This window comes from Chaetodon auriga, chromosome 17 (genome assembly GCF_051107435.1).
Source record: "Chaetodon auriga isolate fChaAug3 chromosome 17, fChaAug3.hap1, whole genome shotgun sequence".
Classification (NCBI taxonomy): domain Eukaryota; kingdom Metazoa; phylum Chordata; class Actinopteri; order Chaetodontiformes; family Chaetodontidae; genus Chaetodon; species Chaetodon auriga.
Genome location: NC_135090.1, coordinates 21,657,031 through 21,682,665, shown reverse-complemented (window position 1 = coordinate 21,682,665; position 25,635 = coordinate 21,657,031). Strand labels below are relative to the sequence as shown.

At 45.4% G+C, this 25,635-nt stretch overlaps 2 protein-coding genes across 18 annotated transcripts in view; one reads left to right on the top strand and one right to left on the bottom strand.

Moving 5' to 3' along the window:
- Positions 1 to 788, bottom strand: part of LOC143334897 (uncharacterized) — a 43,236-nt gene extending 42,448 nt beyond the window's left edge. For 8 of the 14 annotated variants that reach the window (XM_076753876.1, XM_076753877.1, XM_076753874.1 and 5 more), the window contains exon 1: positions 389 to 655. In XM_076753876.1, coding sequence (XP_076609991.1) covers positions 389 to 416 — 28 coding nt within the window. In that variant the 5' untranslated portion in view covers positions 417 to 655. Of the gene's footprint in view, positions 1 to 388 lie in introns of all 14 variants that reach the window. The other 6 variants (XM_076753873.1, XM_076753882.1, XM_076753872.1 and 3 more) reach the window with 5 other exon arrangements.
- Positions 1 to 25,634, top strand: part of LOC143334898 (glyceraldehyde-3-phosphate dehydrogenase-like) — a 34,180-nt gene extending 8,546 nt beyond the window's left edge. Inside the window, exons 2-15 of one of the 4 annotated variants that reach the window (XM_076753888.1) lie at positions 6,138 to 6,193; positions 9,893 to 10,110; positions 18,449 to 18,587; positions 18,880 to 18,932; positions 22,424 to 22,523; positions 22,849 to 22,958; positions 23,040 to 23,130; positions 23,313 to 23,428; positions 23,591 to 23,672; positions 23,977 to 24,128; positions 24,266 to 24,344; positions 24,637 to 24,720; positions 25,044 to 25,141; positions 25,264 to 25,634. In XM_076753888.1, the coding sequence (XP_076610003.1) occupies positions 18,910 to 18,932; positions 22,424 to 22,523; positions 22,849 to 22,958; positions 23,040 to 23,130; positions 23,313 to 23,428; positions 23,591 to 23,672; positions 23,977 to 24,128; positions 24,266 to 24,344; positions 24,637 to 24,720; positions 25,044 to 25,141; positions 25,264 to 25,333 (1,005 nt within the window). In that variant the 5' untranslated portion in view covers positions 6,138 to 6,193; positions 9,893 to 10,110; positions 18,449 to 18,587; positions 18,880 to 18,909 and the 3' untranslated portion in view covers positions 25,334 to 25,634. Of the gene's footprint in view, positions 1 to 6,137; positions 6,194 to 8,570; positions 10,111 to 11,390; positions 11,563 to 18,448; positions 18,588 to 18,879; positions 18,933 to 22,423; positions 22,524 to 22,848; positions 22,959 to 23,039; positions 23,131 to 23,312; positions 23,429 to 23,590; positions 23,673 to 23,976; positions 24,129 to 24,265; positions 24,345 to 24,636; positions 24,721 to 25,043; positions 25,142 to 25,263 lie in introns of those variants that run through there. The other 3 variants (XM_076753886.1, XM_076753887.1, XM_076753889.1) reach the window with 3 other exon arrangements.
- The last annotated feature ends 1 nt before the right edge of the window (position 25,635 follows it).

Genomic DNA, 25,635 nt, shown 5'->3' with positions numbered 1-25,635 from the left:
CCCGCCTCTCCCCTCCGCGTCTCCGCTCCAACACACACACACACACACACACACACACACACACACACACACACACACACACACACACACACACACACACTGAGATGTAATCCCTATAGTAAACTGTACAGACACTACACCCCAGAAAAAGACTCAAAACCACATCTGAAGCGCTGCAACTCCCCGCAGCCTCGTTCCTGAAGTGTCTGCGCCGGTGGCTCATCTCTCCACCTTATTCTCTTCTTATCATCTCATTTCTCCTCTTCCGACCCTTTTCTCAACATCTCCGCCCTGCAAAACCACAGACACGCATTCCTCCATCTGTGTCCCTGTCTCTCCATCCGCCCCCCCCCTCCACATGTCAGAATAGAAAGCGGCGCGTTCTTACTGATCGTCCGGGATCCGATGCAGCCCATGTTGTCTTACAGAGGCTCGTGCAGCTCGGGGAAAATAAAATCCATCCGTCCAGCGGGCATTTCTCCCCGGATTTCTCTCTCACTCTCTCTGCGCTTTCCCCTCTCCTCCTCTTCTCCTTCTCCTCTCTGTCTCCTCTTTTTTCACTGTCCTCCTCTCCTCCGTATGTGAGAAAAGGAGAGGGTGTGTGTGTGCGTGTCATCCGCTTCGCTTCCTCTCTCTCTGCTTTCCGTCGTCACACACCACTGCCCCCCCCCCCCCCCCGTCATTGTCGACGTCTCTCTCTCACTCTCTCTCTCTCACGCACGCGCACATATTCAGACAAACATGCATGAACACACGCACACACACGCACAGAGTCAAGCGGTCAAAGGTAGATTAGATACACACATAAACAAACATGAACACACGCACGTTGGTTTGGTCACCAAGAGTTTACTGACTCATGCATCGCTGAATTATGCGTCCTTTAGGGATTTTGCATGTTTTCTTATGCGAATAAGTGAAAGTTTTAAGCCACATTTTGTGACACTATGAAGCTACTGCTTCTTGCAAAACACTGACACCAACGTGACAGGTGTTCTTATTATTTTGTCCATCCTATTTATATCAAATACACAAGCTAAAAAGCAGAAACACCTCTGCATGAACGGCATACAGTTAAATCAACTCTTTAAGAATCGGTGTTGTATCACTGCTATGAACAAAACCTGGAGATATCTGAACTCCCTCGCTGGGTGCAGCAGCTCCGTCCCACCCAGAGGGATCAATCTACGTTTCCCGGCAGACAACCGAGGCCTCAGACTTGGAGGTGCTGACTCTCATTCTGAGCGCTTACATTCGACTGCAAACAGCCGCCCCAGCGTGCGCTGAAGGTCACAGTCTGATGGAGCCAGCCGACCCACTGCATCTACAAAGAGCAGAGAACCAACTCTGAGGCCCCCAAACTGGAAACGTCTCCCAGCAGCGTGAGCTGAGATACATTAAGCAGGTGCAGATAAAAATGTGCCAAAACAACTCCACCATGAGCCAAATCTGTGGCTGTGACTTTAAGACCCGTCACCTGGCCGCCATGCACTCTGCTGTTGTTTACAAATTTGAGACCCGCACCTGACCTGAGGTTACCTATTAACTTTATTACATCCATTACTGACCATTAGCTCCGGGTTAGTGGAGCACTGACTGTGTATTTACTTCCTCCCACTGGGTGTTTTATGTGTATTTATGTAACACGCACTTTAATTACAACAACAGAAAAAGATGACATTTCTAAATTAATTACATTTGGCCCAAACGAACTTTACTGGCTTGAAATTTGGCTCTGAAAAGTTTCAATCTTGTTCTTATGTGGAACAGAAAAGCACCAAATAAAGGACCATAAACCACTAATGTACCATAATCCACTGTCCGTAAACAGCATGTTTGTATCATTTCGTACTCTGCTGACAGCATGCGAGCTGCGGTAGCGTCGTGTCCTGTGTTTTTCCTGCAGACTCTGGCGGTGCAGATTTGTCCCCGTGTCTCTTCTACAGCCACTTTGTCCTCGTACAGCTCTTAAACGTCAGTACAAAATGGTGGCGCGAGGAAGAAACCCTCATCGTTGGTTTCTGTTTGACGGCTGGTGAAAGGCTGACATTTGTATCTCTGAAACGATTTATGCTCTCAGACTTCGCACCTTCTGGAAATATCTCGGAGGGACGAGGCCGTCGCCTACATCTGACCATTTGAACCTTTGCCTTTTCAGCCGCTTGTAATGTTTGCGAGCTGGAAGTTCATGTTATTCCGTGGACACGTTCATTATCTCACCATGCCAAAATGTCAGCCGATGGCCTAAAATAGTCCCTCCACACACAAAGCGGCTCCTCAGCTCCAGCGGCATCATGCTTACTCATCGCCTGCTCTCAGACGTTGCCCCCTGATGAACTGCCTAATTTTTCTCCTCATCACTGGGGGATATGAAAGTTTTATTCCGCTTGAGTGAAGGCGAGCGTGTGTTGATACGAGCGGTATCTGATGCATGTAATATGTACCGCACTCGAGCCTGTTTGAGTCTGCAGCTGGGCTCCTCTCGTCTCTCATCTGTCTCTCTCTAACAATGTCGTACAGCTGTTCTCCCCTTCCAAACACATCTGCCCTCGTCTCCTCTCTGCCTCCCCGGCCGCCTCCCTCCGTCTCAGTCGCACACAATTTGAATATGAAAACACATTCAGCTGAGGAGCGCAGGCGAGGGAGGCAGGACGGCGCTCCCGACTAAATTAACTGGATCTCAGATGGAGGACAGAAGTGCAGCCCTGAACGCCACGCTGTGAACTTCACACTCAATAAATATACAGACCACTAAGCTGCAGAGACACATCGATGACTAACAGCAAAAAGAGTTCAAAACATCTTACGCTTGAACCAAACCCCTATTACATTTAGAAAGACTTAGAAATAAGCTAACAATTGTTCCTAATTTGCCTCCAAAATGACAAACATAAGCATTTTCTCATCATTTGTTTGTGCACTCTTGCAAAAATGAAACCGTTTTCTGATCTGACACCGCTGGAGTGATGGCGCTGTTAGGTTTAGGTACAAAAACGACGCGGACTTTATGGGACTTTGGTAAGTCAGGTTAGGAGAAGATACAAGTAAAAGTAACTCTCACCTTGATTAATTTCAATGTTAACTCCTTAGCAACACTTCCACTGTTACAAGCTAACAGCGCTAGCTAATGTTAACTAGCTTAATTACGTTACACATTGAAACAGATGCGGACTTTGATGTTAGCAGTCATTTTGAGCTTACGAGGGCAACAGAGAAGCCATCAAGTTATATTTCGCATGTTCAGGTCGAGTGTTAAAGTTAGCTAACATTAGCCTAACTTCAGCGAATGATCTTAGCTAATGTTAGCTGACGTGTCCAGTTCGTCCAAACAAATAATGTACAAATGTGCCAAGACATATGTAGTGAATGTTACATCCCTGAAAATGATCCTGTAATGATCGAAGATTCAGCTATTTGACTTTTATTCAGTTTTTACCGTTACACGCTGCAGGTTTAATGTACATTCATGAAAATGTTCATTAATTATGAAGATTTAAAGATATTTGCTCAGTATGAACTAAATATTCGATCTCAAACTTGCTCACATTTCTTCCTCCAAGAATCTTCCTGTAAAAAGCTGCATCATCCCCTCAGGTTTCATTAAAACTGGCCTGTTGATGTGGCAGCTCTTCATCTTCACTTTAATTATAGCTGCCCCATCAGACCAGGCGGTGTAATTCTCCTGAACACCGGTGCACCGTGCCAACATGTCATCCTCCCTCCGTCGTCAGAGCTGTACCGGCACAGTCTGAGATGTTTGACAGATTTACAGTCCTCACCGCCGCCCTGACGTCACCGAACGGGGACAGAATACATAATTAGTGACTAGTAATTACAGAAGTGGTCTGAAACAGGTCAGAGATCAGCCTGCAGCTACACGAACTGGATGCTTCTTCCACATGTTTCTGTTTTGCTCCATTGACTCAGCAGCATCCTAAACTCTGCTTTAGCTCCACGCCAGCAGTCGTCTTGTAGGAAAAGAGGTTATATTTTTCAAACGCTGCATTATCTAATTTGGGAAAATCAGTTTCCAGCTCAATATTCGGCATCTGTCCCCTTTATTTCAGTCTCTCTGTCTTTATTTTGAGCTCACAATCAAATTAGACGCGTTCAGCTGAGAGCAGCTCGGTGGTTTCTTGGCCCTCTGATGCTTCAGCTTTCCCTCATTACTGTGACAGCAGGGCACAGTAATGAACACCCCCCCGCCTCCCCCAGCTTCTTGTAAATGTAGTTTTGTTGTTTTTTGTGCAGTTTCTTTAACCTGGGTGTCCTGTACTGTGATTATAAATACAGCTGTGATGCAGTTGTCAGACTTTATCAGCACACACACTGTTTATTGACAGCAGTTGTCTGGAGAGAGCAGAAATTACATTTAAAAAACCCAAAAACCTCAAACCAGACGCACTTGAGCTGACACATCTTCCATCATATACAAAATCTGTATTATTACAAAATCTAAAATATCAAATTGAAGGCAGTAATGAGATCACAATTAAGGAAATTAACACACTTTTAACATTAGTTAGGAGTTGAAATAATGATGTGGGCTGCCAGTAAATTAGTTAACATTGATATCCATTAAAAAAAGAAAAATCTACTTTGCTCCCCCTAGTGGCCATAAGAAGAAAGACACTGTCACAGACAATAATATGCTGCTTTTTCCAATATTGATGGCAAATGTCATCACATAAGAAATAATCAAAGAGATGTTTGTGTGCTCATGTATTATATAAATTATATATGCAACTATTTCCTTAAAATATCATTTGTGTGTTTTTTTTCCTGCAAGTTGCTCTTTAAATCACAAATTTTCTCAGTTTTTAAACGATGATACGATGTGATCATACCATCTCATGCTAGCAGCATCAGGAAAGTCACCTTGACCTCGGTAACAAAGACGTTGCATGTGCGTTCACGGCACAGCTGTGGGCCTGATTTTCATCAGTGACCATTAAATGTCTCATTTGGCATCAATATTTTCTTCACAAAGACGAGTTCGTCTTCGCTTCAGGCTCATGAAAGCAATCTGTACCTGGTTTTAGAGAGACCGTCGCTGTTGAATCACAATTGTCTCAGACAGAATGAGTCATTTGACTTTTAGCTCAAGATTTCAGAGCCAAAAATAAATGTGTGGTTTTCCACTGTATGCAGGTATATACAGTCTGATGGAGCTTTATGTTATATGCATATTATCAGATGCAGTATGTAACGGCTGGTGAGATCATTTAAAACGTGTGGGACAAAAACACACTTTAAATTCACATGTGCGTTAATCCTGCATGTTAGCTCTTCAAGAATATTCGCAAATATAGCCCTTTAATGTGATCACGTTAAAAATATTCTCATTTAAAGGTGTGTTTGGGGAAGAGATGGAAAGCATGCAGGTGGTCTGTGGTGAAGTGTTAACAGTTTGTCTGGAAAAGGGTCAAAAAAAGAGGAAGGAGGAGGTATAGAAGAAAGAGGGAGGTAAAACCCGAGCGGCCGTGGGTGCTTTCCAAATAAAACTTGCCTGAGAGGGTGAAGGGATGGAGGGATGAAGAGGAGGGCAAAGTCTCTGAGTCATGCTGAGAGATGAGGACAAAGAATTCAAGCAGAGAAAATTTATGGGGAATATGAGCTTCTGTAGGAATAAAAAGTGGAGACGGAGAGGGAGAGGGGAGGAAGGAGGGACCGGGAGGAGGTCTATTAGTATTCTGGCTGAGAGAGGAGAGGAAAGACAAGACAGAAAAGGGGGAGTTGGAGGAGGGGAGATGGGGGGGAAGCTGAAAGGAGAGATGGGTGAGGTAAGGTGAGAGTGAGGGAGAAAGAAGCTGAAGAAACCGAGAGAGCTGACAAGAAGGAGAAATGTTGTGTGTCTGTATTTGAAGACAAACACGTAGCTTACTATTTATAGCTCTGTGTGTGTGTGTGTGTGTGTGTGTGTGTGAATGCATAATTGTACAGCTGGTTGGTGGTCTGTTTGTGAGACTGTGTGTTTGTGAGGGGACACATGAGGACACAAGAAACGCTGAAAACCTTCACTGGACAATAGTCCTTAAATTTCTTCATTTCTTGCAAAACAAACCAGACGAAGAACGAAAATTTAACCTCTGTGTTACAGCGGCGTCCATTTTTTTTGTCTTTTCTTTATGCTGCAGGCCAGATGTCCTCACAAGGATTGAAATAGATCATCATTCAGCTTTATGGGACTTCGGTAAGTCAAGCATTATTCTACATTTTGATTCTTACCCACAAATTGATGACCCAAACCAACCCGTCTCTGAATGCTGTCTGGCTTCCTGTCTGTGGCTCTCGGCTTCTTGCTGGAGACGTAAACACTTCACAAATATTTATTTTCATTTCTTTAAAGGTTCAGTAATTTCCTAAAACAGCTTCTTTTTTTACTGTAGTCTTTAGCAAACAAACAGGAGGTGATAGTGCATTTGTTGGGGACTATTTTCAGCAGTGGATTAATCCACATCTGGTGCTCTAATGAGTTTTTGGGGAAACAGGATTGTGTCTGTTCGTGGTGATGAAGGAACACGTCGTCCAGTGCAACAGTGATGTGTTTTAGTAGTTTCTGGACAACAGTGGAGCTCAGTTAGCTCATTGTTTAGGTCTGTAGCTGCAGCCTTTATGGTGGAGTGTTACCGCTCTTTTAAATCCATTAGCAGCTGTTTTAAGCTGCTTCAAACCCACGGTACACTACCTGCTCAGCACCAAGTGGTAGATGGACAAAGATAGCAGCAAGCTGGTGAATATCGTGGTTTAAATGTGTGGATCCTCCATATTTGTCCTACCAAAAAAATTGTGTCAGCTTCCATCCACAGATTTTAAGAAGTGACAAACCTTGAGGACGATACTCAAACAGCGGAGGGGAAGTTAGCCAACATAAGAGATGCTTTGTCACTTGCTCTGTGTTGTAGCTGAAGTACAGTCGCTCTTTATTAAAAGCAGTTAACAGAATATGTTTCGTTACCATCCAGTCAAAGTTGAGTTTGTTTCTTCTTTTTGGTTTCTTATCTAAATGTCTTTTATAAATCATCACCTCCGGCTGCTGTCTGCGGGCTTTGCGGGATTAGCTTCAGGTCAGGAGCTGTTGAAGGTGTCGGTGCTGAGCGTCCTCAGAAGTGTCTCTGTGGACGGTGAGATGTGTGTGTGGATGACGGGGCGGGTCAGGACGAGGTGAAGGCAGCAGCGTGGCTGTCTGCTGGGTAATCCTGTCCTTGGCAGCCGGAGCGGAGGACTCACTCCTTAAGTGCTCACCCCGACTGCTTAAAGATGCCTCCACGCACAGGGTTTCCTCTGCAGGACGGGAGGGGCAGGACAGGGAGACAGAGACAGACACATGATGTAAGTCAGTGCATATATACTGTGTTAAATCCACATCTGATACGAGCTGCGTTTCCATGCAAATGTTTGCAAATTTTAACCAGTTTCTGCTGTTATGTGATTATTAGCAGTTGGTTCATCAAGATAGGCAGTAGATGGCGCCAGTTCTCCCGGCAGGAAACCATTAAACCACCACAGAAGAAGATATGGAGTATAGTATGTAGAAAACACATTGAAACATGACATTTCTGTTTGTTTCATATATTAACGTGAGGACGGTTCATCAGATCTGTGTGGAGTGATGAGGAAGCTCCTCCTGCTCTTCTTCTTCTTCTTCTTCTTCTTCTTCTTCTACTTCTTCTTCTTCTTCTTCTTCTTCTTCTTCTACTCTTTGTGGAAACAGCTCATCAGTCATTTGAGTTAAGTGTTCCCATCCATCCCCTTTAATTGCATTAACTCTTATTAAAGTTTTTTCCAAATTTTGCCATTTTCCATCAACTGTTTCTAATGAAATCATTCCAAATGTGCATAAGAGCACACCGACAGGAACATGGCGGTTGATAAAATACAGTTTTAATAAAGTTTGGTAACTTTGAACTGCTGCTTTGTCCTCATTCAGCAGCAGAGGACCAAACAGCACTCTAACAGTGTTATACAGGTAGAAAAAAACAGGTAGAATCTAGAAAACTTGTAATGTAATATCAGAAATAAAACCCCCAAAGACAAGAAATAACATGGCAAATAAAAACTATTAAATTGCAGCTGACAGAGAGAGGGATGCAGTAGAATATGGCAGGAAAAAAAAGGCTGTTTCATGTATTGAGTGTGAAGTCAGTCTTCAGTCTTGACAGAATATCTGTCTTTGTATCTGCTGAATGTGAACTTCCTCCATTGTGTTTTCTCACCACGAGCATCAGGACATGAATGACGACGTACACACACACACACACACACACACACACACACAAACATGGAGACACACAGTCCAGCGGCAGCTTCACAGAGCTCGCAGTAAATGCCATAACGATTGATCCCACACTTGAGTCCGGCTGAATCGATACTCTTTGTTTTCTGCTCGCGGCGTCGCCCCGCTGCTCGGCTCCCCGCTGCTGCGAAAAGGCCTCTGAAGCCACATTTAGGGCTCGCGTCAGGCTTCTGAAAGCCAAACAAACCGCTCCTGAGGGTCCGGGTCAGTGTCTCTGTGCAAAGCGCGGAACCAAAGCTCTGTAATGGAAACTCTGAGAGCGCTCAGCTGGTTTGGAAAAGGCGAAATGTTCTTGATTATGTCTGCAGCATTTTTTTAATCAGACCAAGGACCACAGGGGCACGGCGCTGCCATCCAGTGCAGACTGAAATGACTGGAAGAGCTCTGTACTGCAGCACTTTGGATTTTAAATTAATCAGCGACTGTGAGGTCAAAGCGCTGACTTTAAGCTTTAATAGAAGGGTCTCACATCCACATTAAGTGTAGGAATTACAGCCCTTCTGATGCAAAGTCACCCAATTTAAGGGAACAAAAAGTAATTGGATAAGAGTCGATGGCGTGCAAATCCTCTGCAGCCAGTCGGCAGGTTTCCATCCAAATGTTGCTCAAATTTAACAGTACTTCAAGAAAATCTGCAAAATAAAATGCACATTTCCATCCACTGCTGTTGTGTGAGCATTAGGAGCTGACCCATGACCAACGATAAAGAGGCAACATGCCACTAAAGTGCATGCTAATAAGAAAGTAGCTAACGGTGAATGTGTGTGTTATGATACAAAGAGTGACCATGATTTGAGTAAGTTTTCCTGAGTTTATCTGAAATGAATACAAGTTCAGCAGCCTGAGTAAATCAGATCAAGAGCTCCTTTAGAATACGTCTCCATCTTTCTGTTTCCCAGGAGTCTTTCTTTCCCTCTTGAGCTGCAGTAGAAGTAACATAGAAATGAAAATTTGCATTAATAAGAGAAAACTTAAGAAGATAACCGCCCGATATCAGACTGTTGTGGCCAAATGAACTTTAGAAAGAGCTACAGATTTTGGCCCCATCACTTCTGTTGGACGCACATTATCGTCGGTAAACAGGAGCGATGGTTGCAGCCAGTAAAAACTGTTCAAAATAAATAATGAATCCATCGTGAAATCACACCGCGTCGTCTGCAGTCTGCACACCTCCGTCTTTACCTTCGCTCTCTTCCACACATGCATGCTGCTGCAGGTGTGGTGGGTGGCAGAAGCTGTCAGGCTGTGTGAAAGTCAGGCAAACAGTGAATGTAAGAGGGTGTTTGGACTCTACATGTCTACATGTGAGGCTAAATAAATCAGCTGTGAACCAGCTTTCTTTATTTCTCTGTTTCCCTCTTTTCGTCTGCCTGCCTGCTTCTTCTTTTCTTCATGAAAATCCCCAAATCTGGAGATTCAAAGCTTTACTCTTCAAAGTGTTTAATGCAAGACGTTAAGCACTTTTTTGTTTGATACTTACACTTTTACTGGAATTGCTTACAGTATTTATTGTGCATGTATTTACCTGAAACTCTGTTTACAGAATACATAACTCAGTCTGTCTCCTACAGAAACTCTTTTCCACATCTGCCGCAGAGAAAAGTCCCCGCAGGTTTTGTTTCTGGTGTTGTTCTCTCGGAGGCTGAGGAAGTGATGTGAGCGACAGCAGCAGACCTCAGACCAGCCCTGAGTCTGTGTCGTCAGAGAGGACGGCAGATAAGCCGCGGAGGTGACGAGCTCCCCGACGCCTCGCCACAAAAATCTGACAGAGCCTGAGACAGCACAAAGCCCAGGTGACACATACAGAGTGGCAGGTAAGTTAGCGGTGTGTGTGGTGGGTTTATAGAGCTCTGTGTGTGTGTGTGTGTGTGTGTGTGTGTGTGTGTGTGTGTGTGTTTCATGGAGATTCTTTGACTCCCTTCATGCCGTCTGGACGTCAGTCTGTCTTTCAGTCCGTCGAGCTTCTGCAGGAGTCACATGTGCAGAAAAGCTTCTTTGAATGCTTAAATCGAGTTTTTCAGTCTTTATTCATTCCACTGCAGATTTTTTTTTCTTAAGTCGTTTCTGTCTGTGATTGAGTCTTTAAAACCTTATTTCATTAAAACTAGTGAAGAAATGTCAGTGCATTCAGAATATTTCACCGCAGTAGCTCAGCTGCTCGAGCATGCGTCCTGTTATGATAAGGCCTAAGATGAGTCCTGAGGCCATGAGGCCGTTCGCTGCAGGGGGTGGGGGGGTCAGAGGGTAAAATCATCTCCTTCCACTTTAAAACAACAACGAAAAAAAAGCAGGATGCTGACCTATGATCAAGAAAAATGACACCTGAGTCAGTTTATCCATTGATAAAGACCACGAGATTAGTCAAAAAGATGCAAAAGTAAGTTAAAATGTGTTTTCTGCACTGGAAGATTTAAGGGATTAAATTACAAATTACAGACTTGATAGAAGATGAAAATACAAGAATGATACTTTGAAGTGTCCTTCATCACAACTTTGGCCAAAAACTCACCCGAGCATCCGAAAACAGGCTCACAAACATAAAAAAATGACTCACCTGCTAAATGCCATGTGACACAGCTCTGTAAAAAAGACAGGAAGTGGACGTTGAGTTGGTTTCACACATAAGCTCCGAACTCAGCTGAGCCTCACTGCTGCTGTCTTTACCTGCACTTTAAGACACCTGTGTCACAGCTGCCTGCTCACTGAAAGCCTCCAGCCAATCACAATTGAGAATAAAAAAACACACCTGATGTATTTTGGGAGCTTTCAAACTAAAATCCAGTCAAATTAGCTTAGATTAGCTGCGAAATTAACAAAACTGAGAAAGAAAAGTATTAAAAATGAAGTTTTGTGTGAGAAAATGTCCAGAACAGGAACATAATTTGCCATTTGTTGCTTTGTCAAGTACAAGATTCTTTAAAACACGTTTAATCGTTTGTTTGTTGGACAAACACTCTTCCGTGTGTCACATCTCTGCTCCCAGTGTGAACCAATAAATTGTATTCAATTTAATTATGAATGGAAAATCCCACACAGCCCTCCTCAGCAGCATCCATCCATGTCACTTACCTCTCCTCACCTGGTTTCCTGCCAGTTATCCCAGCATCCTCTCTGGCGAGCTGATTAGAGGCCCCTTCCTGTACCAGAGGACGAGACAAGGGCGACGCGCTCGCCGTCTGCCAGCAAAGCTCTTAGCCTCGCTCGGTCTGGCCGAGGCAGAGGCTGCAGCTTGATGAAGACGGATGGTCTAATCCTGCGAGGAGAAGGTGGGTTAAAATGGCGGCCGGCGGCGGCCGCACGGGGCTTTGTTTAATGAGATCATCACAAACCGCTGAACTTCCTGGTTGTGATCTTCAAGTCAGAAGAGTTTTATTTGTCGCCCACGTCGAGCTGTTTGACCTCTGGAGCGTCTCTTCCTTTAATCTCTATTTGGCCTAATAAAAATATGGCAAAGTGTCAGAAATCATCACAATTAAAAGAAGTCACATAAAAACAGGACACCGTTCGTTACTCACCTCACCTGTCGGAGGCCGATTCCAGCTGGAGGGAAAAGTAGAAATACCCGACTATGAATACTCAGAGTCCTGCATTCAGAATGTAAATGAAAAGTTAATCTTTTTTTTTCTTTTTTACAAAAACGCCATATTGACTTTTAGACAGTACAGAAATAAACATGAACAAAACACATTCCAGCCGTCTTTTCAGAGCCGCCTTTAGCAAATAGTATTTTTCTTTAACCGCTCAGCAAACAAAAAGGCAGAAAAAACCATTTTAGAGTACAAAGCAACAAGTTCTGCATGCTCTTTTCAACCTTTCATCCTCACAGTCAGCTCGTTTGATGAAGAGGACGATCCGATTCAGGACTCCACGCGCTGAGGAAGACCAGGAGACGTGCTCGAGATCACCAGGAAAAGCTAATGAGGGTCTCTTGAGGTGTCTGTGCTGAACGTTCTCAGCTCAGATCGTCTCGGCTGATCCTCCTCAGCGGGTCGAGCTGACTCGGGTCGGGACCGTCTGCTATCAGCAGGTTCTGGTTTGAGTCCAGATGTGGTCTCAGATTGTTTTTCTAAAAGCCAAAAATGACCTTCAGCGCTCAGAGTGAGTTGATGGTCCCTCTCTCGGTGCCTCCGGTGCATGTTTTCACTGGAGGGCGCCACACTGCAGAGAACGAGTGGCTCCACCTGATCTCCTAACAGCTCAGACGTCTGCTGATCGGGAGGTTTGCTCTGCTTCTCTTCTCTCACATCTGTCCCTGAGCCTCCTCTTCTTCTTCTCCTCTCTGTATCCTCATGTCGTCAGATCACTTCTTCTTTATTCATAAGTCTGTCTGACACAAACTGAGGAAGAAACAGGCAGCACACGAGCCCAATGCACAGGACTATAACGTACCTGTTATGCTCCTTGTTGGCTATGTTCACACTGGAACCGTGAATCCAAATTCAGATTTTCCCCTTAAATGTGACTCAGATCTGATGTTTTCTGATCAATAAAAAGTCGCTCTGTCAGCGGTGTGGCTCAACCAGTCACTTACACATAATTGCTGGGAAACAAATGAGCCTCCCATCAGCCTCAGCTGTACTCAGCTGTTTGGTGCTAATTCGCAAAATAACACGCTGAACTAGGATGTAAATGCACTTTTTACTGGCCTCCTGAAAAAAGGGACAGAGCAGGTTTGGATCACTTGAAACAGACCTTTTGGAAACATCCAGGATGAAGATTTTCAGGGGTGACGGGAAACTGAGCTCGTGGCGACGGAGTGTGAACCGTTCTCTCCTTTGTTTACTCGAGGGGATTTTACCCGTGGCTCGCCGCGCTGCTAGCATGGCTGCAGACGCTCATCAATCTTGTTTGTATCCTGATGAAGTTTGTGTTTCTGTCCGTGATGCCGTTTTTTGCTCAAGCTCACTGCAGTTCTTATTTTAAAGATGAAGCCCATCATCTCACGTGCACCTGAAGACTTTTGTCCCTGAGAAAGAGCCACCGTGCACCGGTGCTTAGCACGTTCAGAGCTTGACAATGAGAGAGGAGCAAAGCAGGATTGGTTCAAAGTCACAGGCTCGTCTTTATGGAGAGGTTGGTGGACACGAAGATGCTGAACAGCCTCGGTGTTTGTGGTCCTGGTGGCCCAGCGGGTTTGATCGCCCGCTCCCGTCATCTGGACTCAAATCTGCTTCTTGACCTTTTGCGGTGCGTCTTTCTTTTTCTTCCTCCTGCATCCTCTGTCACAATCCCTCTTTAATGAAGAGGAGCTGCTATAAATGTCATCGTCTTAAAATGAAATTAGGAAAGGTCACCTCCATAAACAGTTTGAGCCTCCTGGGGCGACTCAGGCACTTCGTGGAGAACGTTGACAAAGAAACTTGTTGACTTCCTGCTTTGTGGCGGCAGCTTCCTGTTTCTCTGATCAAACTGAATTATTTTTTCATAGTGATGTTTTTTATTCATTGTTTCACAACGAGCACGAGCTTCATTAATTTATCATTCTGCAGCACAACATGCCGAGCCGTAGTCCCTTTAGCTACTCAAAACAAAAATTATATAAATGGATGAATAAATAATAAGTCATAAAAATAAATGTGTTATTTATGGTGGCGTGTGGAGGGTGAGTGGAGGAGCCTCAGCCTGAGGAGAGAGGCTGCTCTGTAGTCTGGTGGTGCAGCAGTGGAGACTCGTTATCACCTGGCAGACGGCAGCAGGGTGAACAGGCCGGGCTGGGGCGTCTTTCAGTATCCTTCGGGCTCTGTGAGGACACCTCACCTCGCAGATGTCACGAATGCTCATTACATTGGTACCTGTCGATGTTCTGGGTGGTTTTAATCACCTGCTGCAGAGCCCCCCCCCCCCCCGTACTGGGCCACGCACAAACCATGCCAGTTTCAGGAAAAAACCTGTCTGAACAGTGCTACCTGCTCCTCTCCTGACCTTCACCAGACACCTTCAGAAACACTACAGAGCCTGATGTCAGCTCTTTGTCCACATGAGCGTGTGAATATATATGAATACACATCGCTTCTGTTGATTGGGGAAGTAAGGTGTGTACCAGTTTATTTTGGCTGATCTGTGGCGACCTTTAGCGCATCAGTCGTATCATTAGACCGCTCCGGCAGTGCTGACGGTGAAGGCATCACTGGAGCACAGAAAGCAAAAGAAAGGACGACAGAGCATTAGAGCCTTTTTCCAGTAAATTTGTGTTTTTTAAGACACGATAAGTCAGGAAATGTAATCAGTTCTATGTGAGAGTGGGAGCATGAGAGACTCTTACCACAGCAGCACTGTCAGAATGTAGATTAAAACTTGTACAGGTGGAGGGTTTTAGCTCAGCTGTAGTGGAAATTAAAGGCCAACAGCCCGCTCTGCTGTGACATGCAAATCTGCAGCTGCAACCGCTTTATGCATCTGGACACATTTCCAAAACGGACAGATTTTGTCGAAAATATGGACATGAAGCCTCATCTTCTCTGCCGTGCATTTATCGTGTACTTCTGAAAACCAGATATTACATTTCCATAGCGGCACGTTAGCTCGTACCAGCTCGGTCCACCCCTGAGGGCTCCACAAAGACGCTCTCTGTGTGAAGTTTGAGCAGCTGCATGGAGGCTGCTGCAGAGGGTTACTGGTACCTGTGACATGGATGATATGGAGCCATCGCGTCTCTGCCGCTGGCTGTGTTTCGTCACTGTTGAACTTCAGGCTGTACGCTTCCAGCAGGTTTCATGATAATGGGCCTCGGCGGAGGCAGCGGAGTAAAATCTAACAGCCTCGGGTCACGGAGGGGCTTCATTAAAGTCGTGGAAATGTGGAAATCTAGAAGCAGAAAGCAACACATTTGTACAGTCTGAGAAGCAGAAAGACAAATGTCAGACAGGATGGAGCGAGACTTGAATAACCAACCAGCTGTCCAACCACGGGAGTTGTCATAGCAACCAGGTTCCCTTTTGTTTGATAAGGCATGCTTGTGGTGGATCATGGGAATTATCAGTGCAGCTGGAATGCACCCCTGACCAATGACAATGCATTTCTCAAGCTTACCCACGTGTGAGCTGCAGGTATGTGCGCCGTTACGCCATAACGTGCACGTCCGCACAAAAGCGCCACGTCTATCTAATCTCAGCGGTTTCTCTCTTTGTGTGCTGCGAAGGTTTCATTCATTAAAACAAACCTTCAGTCACATTTTGGCTCCCAGATGTTCTCGCCCCTGATGGCGTTCACCTTTGACCCCGAGCGGCGGTGCCTGGCTCAACCCGCCGTCCCGCCAAATGTCACACCCTTTGACATATTGAGAGAATCTGACGAGAGCTCAGGCTGCAGGAGAAGGCTGAATGTCGTATTTATAGGCTGACCTTTACTTCACCCCGCGCGGACTTAAAGAACTGCACGTTCACGGGCGCCGAGCATTGTGGGGGCTCGGGTTCGGATCCCGAGTGTGACGCGGCGTCCATGACTGCTGCTTATTGACGGACGAGTAGACTTGAGACTAACTCTTGGGTTCGAGTCTCACTTAAAGGACGAAGCATTGCCTGTGTAAAGCACCAAATGTGGATTACTCCGCCGCTGAAAATAGTCCCAAACAAATGCACTATTTCCTGTTTGTTTGCTAAAAACTACAGTGAACAGCTGTTTCAGAAAAATGTTTTGTTTTTTTTTTTTTTTTTATCAAACAGGCTACTTTAACATTAGATCTGGGATTAGTAATGATCAGCATATCCCTGCAGTTAGGACTGAGGATAATGTTTTGACAGCTACTCGCCGGGTTGATGAAGAGCTTCTGCTCTTTCTCACCAACATTCATCTTTTTTGACTCGGCCTTCCTCCCTCGAGGAAACGTCAAACAGGCAGGGCTACTGCTGCCACAGCTCAACGAACTTTTCCTCTCTCGCTGTCCCTCCTCCTCCTCCTCCTCCTCCTCGCTCTGGAGAGAGCTTCTGATTGGTCAACACTCAGGAACATGTCGTGGGAGATGTCACACCAGACGAAACAGGTTGTTCGGCACGTCCCACTACACAGGTGTCGACGCCTGATTCACGATCAAGCGCGCCGCCGGTAATTCGTCTAAATGTTATGTGTCTCAGTAACAAGTTATTTTATAAGGCTCCAGTTAGCTTTGGCGCCCTCAGTCCGGCCATGTCGCCTCATTAACTGCCCTGCTCTCACTATCAATAACAGACAGATGCTGCTCCAGTGTGTTTGAGCAGTGTGTCGACAGAACAGAATGGATGTGAGTTATGATCTGTGGCGATCGGGCTGATTATCCAAGAATAGACTTGGACAGTGTCTCTGTGAAGGAGACGCAGGAGATTCCATGGACGGAGCTCTCGGTCAACACAAACATCACGTCTGTCTTTGTTGGCTCAGAGGTTCACTGAAATGGTTATGGAGCTGTTTATAAATTCATTTATGATTACAGATATCAGGTTCAGCAGTGCATGACTCAAAAACAGGGGCAGTGTTTAGTCATAATACTCTATAATGTACTGCACACTGTGTACTTCAGGTCTTTCTGCGACTGCTACCAGAGCCCGTGTTGGAAAATCAACCTGCTGATTGTGATTCAATGCAGCTTATTGCAAATACGCGCAGCACCAGGAGCTCCAACTGCTCCCTGATTACAACACGGAGACTGAGCTTCATCAAACACACCCAGCAGGTGTCACACGGCAACGAGAGACATGTCCTCCAGCGTGCCGAGAAGTGAGAAACAACGTGAAATCATTTTCCCTTCGATCGCTGATATCCACTGTGTCTTCAGGTCTACTGAGAGTTTAAAGGCAGAAATCTGTGCAGCCGGTGAGGAGAGGGTTTGATCATTAGTATTGATCACCAGCTCATGTCGACACTGAGCAGATGATAGCAGATTTTATGGCCGTGGGACTATGAATAGTAGGAATTCGTCTGTTTGCAGCTGCATGACCTGCAGTGGGATCAAACTGTGTGACTGAAGCAGCTTCCAGCCGGAGTGAACCTGCCGTGACATTTCCTCTGCACCTCCTCTGTTTGCGTGCTGTGGTTCATGTAGCAGTGGGCTCCACGGCGTCACATGACCACCCGTGTTACACAGTGAACATGACACTGGACAGGGGTGGGGCGGGGGGGGCGGGGGATCTGGTTTTGGACTGAGGACCACCTAAAAGATCTTCCAGGCTGAAAACGTCTGACTTCATTCACAGAGTTCCTCTCTTAACTCTGTGTGAAGTAATTAATGTGCTGAGTGGTGTTTGTGTTGTCAATAACTTTTATTTCTTAATCGATGGCACTGAAACACATTTGCAGCTAAATGGAGCGTTTGTGAGAACAAAGCAGCGACAGTGATGGATGTTTATGGTGGAATGTGAAAAAACCCAGATTCCAAGATAATTGGGATGCAGTTTAAAGGATAAATAAAACAGAATGTGATCTATGAAAACAATATATTTAATGTCTGACCTCATCAGCTTCACTGAGTTTTGTAAATATCTGTTTATTCTGATCTGATGCAGCAACATGTTTCAAAAACACCTGTTCATCCTGGAAAGGCTCATTCGATCACAGCGAGGATGGAGCGAGTTCACCACTTTGTGAACACATGATTGGATAAAGAATATTACTGCATTCACTCTGTAATATGCAAAATGAATCCATTCTGTCAGTCAACACCAGTGTGACAGTCGTGTGAATTAAGATTTAACGGTTCTGTGTTTTGTTTGTTTTATTGGCATATTCGCCCACTTATGGATCTTGTTTCAGATAAAAGTTTAAGTAGCTTTTGCTGAACAGCCGCCATTGTACCCAGAAGTCAGTGGATGATGAGAGTGTGACAGCAGCACAGGCAGAGGAGGCCGTGACAGTAACATCTATCTGCAGTTTGGGCTGCAGCTGTTTTCTCCTCAGCACACTGAATTGAAAATGGTTTGTTTTAATGCTTTTGAATGAAGTTTCGTGTAGATTCTTCTTGCAGAATTATTCCTTTAATTTTCATATTAATAAGAAATCGCCATCTACTTAGTTTGTCAGGGCTTGGCCGCCCTTTGCCTGGAACTACTTTCTGTGGCGGAGGATCGGTATTTGACCGTCTAATGAAAAGCAGCCAGTCCCTCAGCGCAGATGAGTTTACATCTTTTGCATCTCCTCTCAGCTGCTCTAAAAAAACCCGTAAACCTGTTGACTCCTGGCTTAAAGGGGCTCACGCGACCTTGGCATTGTGGGCGGGGGCGTGCCCGGCGGCGCGCGGCGGGGATAAATGGCTGCGGGACCTGAGCTCGTCCCCGCGCTCGCTTCTCCCGCAGAGGACCCGCAGACGGAGCTGCTTTCACGGACGGTGAGCCTGAACTCTGCTCCTTTCCGCTGTGGCTGAAGTTTACTTTTAGTTTTGACGCGACAGGTGGATGAAAGTGGTTTTTGGTTGGGAGTCAGGGGTCTGCAGCTCCCGTTGGATTTTTATTCATTTCTGTTTAAATCTTATTATTAAAAGTTTTATTAGTATAATTTCCTGTATCTGTCTTCTTGATTCCATAATGCAGTTTCATGTTTTTGCATGATGCCAAGTTTTGTGTTGAAATGAAATTCATTGTCATGAAATCTGTATAAAATATGTTCTGAATCTCTTCCAGTGCAGTGAGGACTAGACCATATCAGACAAAATGGTGAAGATCGGAATCAACGGGTGAGTTGATGCTTTTTATTTAGATTTAGTCACTTAGGAAAAGTCTCATCTTTACAGCATTTTGTGTCGAGGCAGGGTTTGGTCTTCAGGACAGGTTCAGAGTAAAGCTCTCGTTATAGTCCACATACTGCAGAAGAACCCCTGATTTTAAGTTGTAATTTCTTTTAAGTTGTAATTATTTAGTGTTGCCACATCATGTACAGGGCAGTAATGTTAGATTTTGTGTGTGTTGAAGGTGGCTTTTATTAATAAAAATATAAAAGTAACACGGGCAAAACACAAAGACATGACATCTTAGAATAGAAGGACAGCAGGTAAAAATCCAAAATCCTCCAGTTGATCCTCTTCTTCCACGTCTGAAGAAATGTGACATACTGGCATTTTCAGGCATCCTGTGGCTCATTAAGTGTGCATGAGAGGAGAAACATCTATCCAAAGGCTCCAGCAAAGACACGAGCTCTCCGGTTGACTTTTCATATTCAGAGCTTTTAGCTGCTGCTTCCATCCAGATCAACACGCTGTGAGGGCGAGAGCAGAAAAGCCTTCATTTCCTAAATCGCTGATATTACAAGTGTCCGATAGTTGGGAGAGTAAAGGTCCTCTGAGCACAGGACCCTGACAGTGTTCCCGTGACCCTCACATGATTATCTGAGAGTGGATTTTAATTATTTCACTTCAAGACAAGAGAATAATCGAGTCAGTTGAAGGAGAGGAAATTGGAAACGAGGATGTGATTCATGGAGGAGAGATGGAAGTCCTCAGTTTATCATTTGGGGATGAAACACTTCTTCATATCCTGAACAGAAGAGTGGATGGAAAATGTACTGATGTGTTTCACTTTACTGAAAGATCAACAGACATTATTCATTCAAGATGAGACGAGTAGTCGATTAATCAGTGAGTCAGTTTGATGGGAAAGTGTTTTCAGACATTTTGTGGACTAAACAGTTAACAGATGAACTGAGGACGTTATTGTGGTGAAGTGGTGCCAAAATAAAAACCAATGAATAAAATCTGGATGTTTACAGATGTTTGTGGGGGCTGTAGCTCAGCTGGTGGACTGCAGTCAGCATTAATTGGCAGGTTGATGAATTAAAATGAACACACACACACACACGCACACACGCACACACACACATACACTCTTCAGTGTTTCCTGCTGAAGTGAGCTGCAGCTCCTCCTGAGCGTCTTTCTATCTGAGACTTTCTTTGTCCAAAGCTGTTAAAGTGAAAGCAGAGGACTGCGGACAGGCTCCGTCTATTCACTGGTTATTTATAGTCCGGTGGTGTTGCGGTGTCACGGTTGGCGTCCCCTCTTCTTCCACACCCTTCAGACCCCTCCAATCCCCGCTCCGTCTGTATCGCTGCCCTCCTCAGCTGTCACATTCCTTTTATTCTCCCCTCGTCTATTTTTAACCCTCTAACCTTTCCGCTGAAGTTCAGGCATCGTCCGGCCGGCGGTTCACGGACGCTGCTCGAAACATTTCCTCCTCCTCTGCGAAGCAGCTGCTGTCGAGCTGCGGGGGGACTGAGCTGCTCGATTCTGGCCTCGTACCAACACCAGCACTGAGCCTCAGAAACAGAAGATGGGCTCTGGTCCATTTTGGCCTTCTGGCTGCTTGATGGTGCCCCAAAACTAAGCTGCAGTGTCACTTTCCCTCATGTCCATTCCTCCCACAGAGGACAATGAGATTTTAAAACTGACAAACCGATCAACAGATTGAATAACTTTCACAGTAATTTACCAGCTCTTCATCTTTTTGGCTCCTGAAAACGCAGCTCCAAAAAGAAAGTGGAGATGAGCAGAGCTGTTAATCTAAACTCAACACACAGGAGACTTCAAGTTCTCGAGCACTGTCTGATTTAAAGTGGAGAGCATCGAATCGAAGCAGTGACCTTCCTCCAGCAGGGACATTCTTGTTCCGACACGACTGTGGAGACTCCTGCTGCACCGTGACCCCTGACCTTTCTGTGGACGGACTTTTATTTTGGCGTGCGCCCTGTGTGATTGTCACATGGTTGTGTTTCAGGCCGTCCCATGAGAACATACATGAAGTATGTGACGTGACCTTTGAGCGTTAAGACACACGACGTTGCATAACAGGACTCGGCCAGTGTTGAATGCCTGATTCATAAATAGTGCAGTTACGGTAACATGATGGCGGTGTGAAAGTCTTATCCTCCGTCTCAGCCAGCTGGAGGCTCAGGCTTGTATTACTCTGGATTTTTGGACTCATTTTAATGTCTCCGGCTCATTTTTTTTTTGGATGTAGTTTTACTGATGCATCCAGTTTATTGCCTGCTACTCAGATTTCACTCAAATGATTTGGATTAAATTGTGTTTATCCAGCTCCTTGGTCAGATTTGATGCTGTAGTTTTGTTATGTTGCACAGTATCTTAATGCATTACAGTATTTATTAACTCCTCCGCATATGAAAACAAATAGACAAAACACATTTGAGTGAAATACAGTAAAATGTCCCACTGTCTGTCAAACATGACGCTTCCTTCTTCGTCCTGGGGCTTCATTTGTCTTACATGGCGTTTCCATGTGATGACACAATGACTTTAGTGAGGAAGCGAAGCTTTTTGGATCATTTCGTTACCAAAGAGGTGGTTTGACTTAGAACTTTTCATTAACAGTCAGATGGAGGATGTATTAACAACACCAGGACTCTTCTCCTTTTCTGCCTCCCAAACATCTGCAGCAGCTAACAAACGAAGCCTCCTCAGGCTCTCAGATGTTCAATAAGACATCAAACAGCGCAGCTTATCCCACACACAGCAGTTTAAATTGATCAGGAGTGGACCTGAGTGGACCTGGACAGTTGTCTTAGGCCTTTTTATCAGTCAGTCTCTGTCTCTCTCTCTCCTACACGATCGCTCATTTCTCTCTCTTCCTCATGCATGAAGTCGTCAGTAATGTGGAACATAAAATCCGCTGCAGACTGAACATCTGTGCCTCCGTTCGCTCCCCTCTCCAGTCTCAGGCCCCTCTCTGTTTGACACGCTGTGACGACAGCCATATTAGGCCTAAACAGGCTTTTGGCTGCTGGTGCCAGCTATTGTAATCTTCAGTCAGGGTTGGCAGGCCTTCTATGGCCCTGCTGTCCTCCGCTGCGACTCACATCTCGGTTTGGGTTTCGGTGCCACCTGCTGGTCAGAGGCGGTGGATGAAGCAGGCTTTGTTTTGCACGTAAAGCTGCTGTAAGTTAAAAGATTAAAGAGGTTTATGAATTATTTGGTTTGGGCAAAGCAGGGCTTGAGAGGGACTTAACTTCTGCTTCCTGCCACTTCAAGTCTGCACATCGTCCTTGTTCTGCAGTCTGAGGCGGCATGAAAATGTTCACGTCCTCAAAGCAAGTAAATATTTATCTGATTTAATCACCAGGGGAACTCCTGTGAAGCTGTTTGATCCATGTTTCATGTCCGGTCGGTTTGAGTTTTCTAAACTGTTTCTCCACGCTGACTTCATCCTCCCGCTTCACAGATTTGGACGTATCGGCCGTCTGGTGACCCGTGCCGCCGCAATGGGAGGCAAGGTCGAGGTGGTGGCCATCAACGACCCCTTCATCGATCTGGACTACATGGTGAGAGGACTGGCTGATACGCTGCAGATGTGTGTTGAGACCCCATAGTTAAATATGGAGAAGCATGATGCTGTGAGATAATGGTGTAAAAAGCAGATAAGTTTAGAGTCAGTGAAATCATCTTTGGGTTATGAGAAGATATGAAATTAGGAGTTTTAAAGTGGAGCCAGAGAGCAGCTTTCAGTTTGGGAAACCCACCTGTGGAGATCTGATGCTTCGTGGTGCAGCTACGCTATGATTAGCGCCTCTGATCTTTGATTATTTCTTATTTAAATCGGTCTTTTCCTCTAAGACGTCGGTATGTTTAATTGTTGCCTCCCTGCAGGTCTACATGTTCAAGTACGACTCCACTCACGGTGTGTGGAAGCACGGGGAGGTGAAGGCCGAGGGCGGGAAGCTGGTCATCGGCAGCATGCACATCATGGTCTTCCACGAGTACGTGCTGCTCACACTTCCAGATTTACGTGTTTTTCCGTGAAACGCTGTTTAACCTCTCCTACATGTGATGATGCACAGGAGGGACCCCGCCAACATCAAGTGGAGCGATGCTGGCGTCGACTACGTCGTGGAGTCCACCGGTGTGTTCACGACCATCGAGAAAGCCTCTGTAAGCTCCCAGGCTGATGTCACAGCCAGCAACGAACATTTTCATCCTCTTTTCATTTGCTGAGAGCTGATGGAAGCAACTTTCCTGTTCCGTAAATTGTTTTTTGGCAGCTGAAAATGACTTTCTGTGTTCGTCTCTATACGTCTGTGTCATGTCCTGACCTTTGACCTGTGTCCCTGCAGGCTCACCTGAAGGGCGGAGCTAAGAGGGTGGTGATCTCAGCTCCCAGCGCTGACGCCCCCATGTTCGTCATGGGCGTCAACCACGAGAAATACGACAACTCCATGAAGGTCGTCAGGTGAGTTCGCCTGCGCTGACGGTTTAGTTCGACCTTCTTACTTTATTTTTAAATCTCATCTCAAGCTTTGAAGATCGTCTCTTAAAGTGTGCAGAATTGAAGCGTTACCTTCGCTTCCACCGCTTTGTGTCACGACGTGCCCTCGCTCTCTTGTCTCCACAGCAACGCTTCCTGCACAACCAACTGCCTGGCTCCCGTTGCCAAGGTCATCAACGACAACTTTGGCATCGTCGAGGGTCTCATGGTAAAGAACTGAGACATTTCACTGATTAAAATTACACACTGCTGTTCGCTCACATCCTGTTTTCACAGTTTTTAAAGACAAGCCTGAAAGCAGACCGTCAGCAGAGTGTTTAGGATTTTCATGTTTTATAGCTTCCTTCATCGTGATCCTGATGGTTTGTTCGATACTGAGCGCCAACCTGTGTCAGATAAAATTCTCTCATCTGGTAATTTAAGGCTAGATTAACGTTTGATTGGCCAAAAGCAAAGACACGAGATGTCATCTTAACAATTCTATTCAACACACCAATCATCTTCTCTTCCAGAGCACCGTCCACGCCATCACCGCCACACAGAAGACCGTCGACGGACCCTCTGGAAAGCTGTGGAGGGACGGACGCGGCGCCTCCCAGAACATCATCCCCGCCTCCACCGGAGCCGCCAAGGCCGTGGGCAAGGTCGTCCCCGAGCTGAACGGGTACGTTTAGTGTTTTTCTAGCTGAGCTTGACCTCTGACCTTCCTGTGGAGGAGAAACTGAGAGGCAAAATCATCTGCATCTGATGTGTTTGGATGTTTTTACGTGTTTCTGACTCTTGAACGTCTTATTCTCACAGCAAACTGACCGGTATGGCTTTCCGTGTCCCCACCCCCAACGTCTCCGTCGTTGATCTGACTGTCCGTCTGGAGAAACCTGTGAGTTTCACTCAAGCTTTAAAATAGAAAACCTGAAGCTTTATTAGCAGTCGCATGCAGCAGTTACTCTGGAACAAATATGCAGCTTCAACTTTTTTACATTTTACATTTTCATTTTTGACTGTAATTTTGGGGTCATAGTGTGAATTTCGACAGATTTGTCATCCATTGACCTCCATTGTTTTAAAACAGAATTCTGTTATGGAGGCTTCGAGTTGCTTCCCAGCAAACCAAACATCAGTTTCTCACCTGTGTTGTAAATGTGAGTTTAATTTCGTTTCTTGTCCTTCAGGCCAAATACGACGACATCAAGAAGGTCATCAAGGCCGCTGCTGAGGGACCCATGAAGGGAATCCTGGGATACACAGAGGACCAGGTACACAAAAGTCAGGTGTTGGTAGTTTTTATGGGAATGTGTGTAGAGCCATGTGTTAGCCACTAGATGGCAGCAAATCTATAATAATGTGGCAGATTAAGAATCCTTTCAACTCCATAGAAACACTTACATTCCTCATTCCTCTGCTGGTCCGTTTGTCTTTTCAAAAGACAAAGTACCTTTTAACTGAGCACACAGTCAAATCTGCAGATATTTGTACTTGTGCATTAAAAAAATCCTGCCCACTTGGATCTATAACCAAAAATGACCCAGCTCCTTAAGCCATACGGACAGCTCTATATCTGCTGCATGTGTGTGCTCAGGTTGTGTCCACAGACTTCAACAGCGACCCTCACTCCTCCATCTTCGACGCCGGCGCCGGCATCGCTCTCAACGAGCACTTCGTCAAGCTGGTTTCATGGTGAGCTTAAATGATGAACACTTTCTTCAAACTTGCAGATTTCAGCATAAAAGCATGAAAGCCCACGCTTCCCTCCGGTCATGAGGTCACGTCTCCTCTCTCTGTTCGCCGTCTGTCTGCAGGTACGACAACGAGTTCGGCTACAGCAACCGTGTGTGCGACCTGGTCCAGCACATGTTCACCAAGGAGTAAAGTCCTGTCGCGACTCATCGTTCCTTCCCATGATTCCCTCTTCCTCCACCTGTAACCGGATGCCTCGCCATCCAGCCCCGGGAGCAAACTCTTCTACAACAAGATGATAATACTAGGAATAAGAATGATAAAAATACCTTTTTATATGATCGTCACCTCTGCTCTGTCCAGCAGTACGCGGTGTTTGTGGAGATGATTTCCCATCACTGAACTGTCTTGTACTGAATGGTCTTGTTGCACTAAACATGCACAGTGGCCCCTTTGCACTTAACATGATAATAAAGTCCTCAATTTGTGGAAAG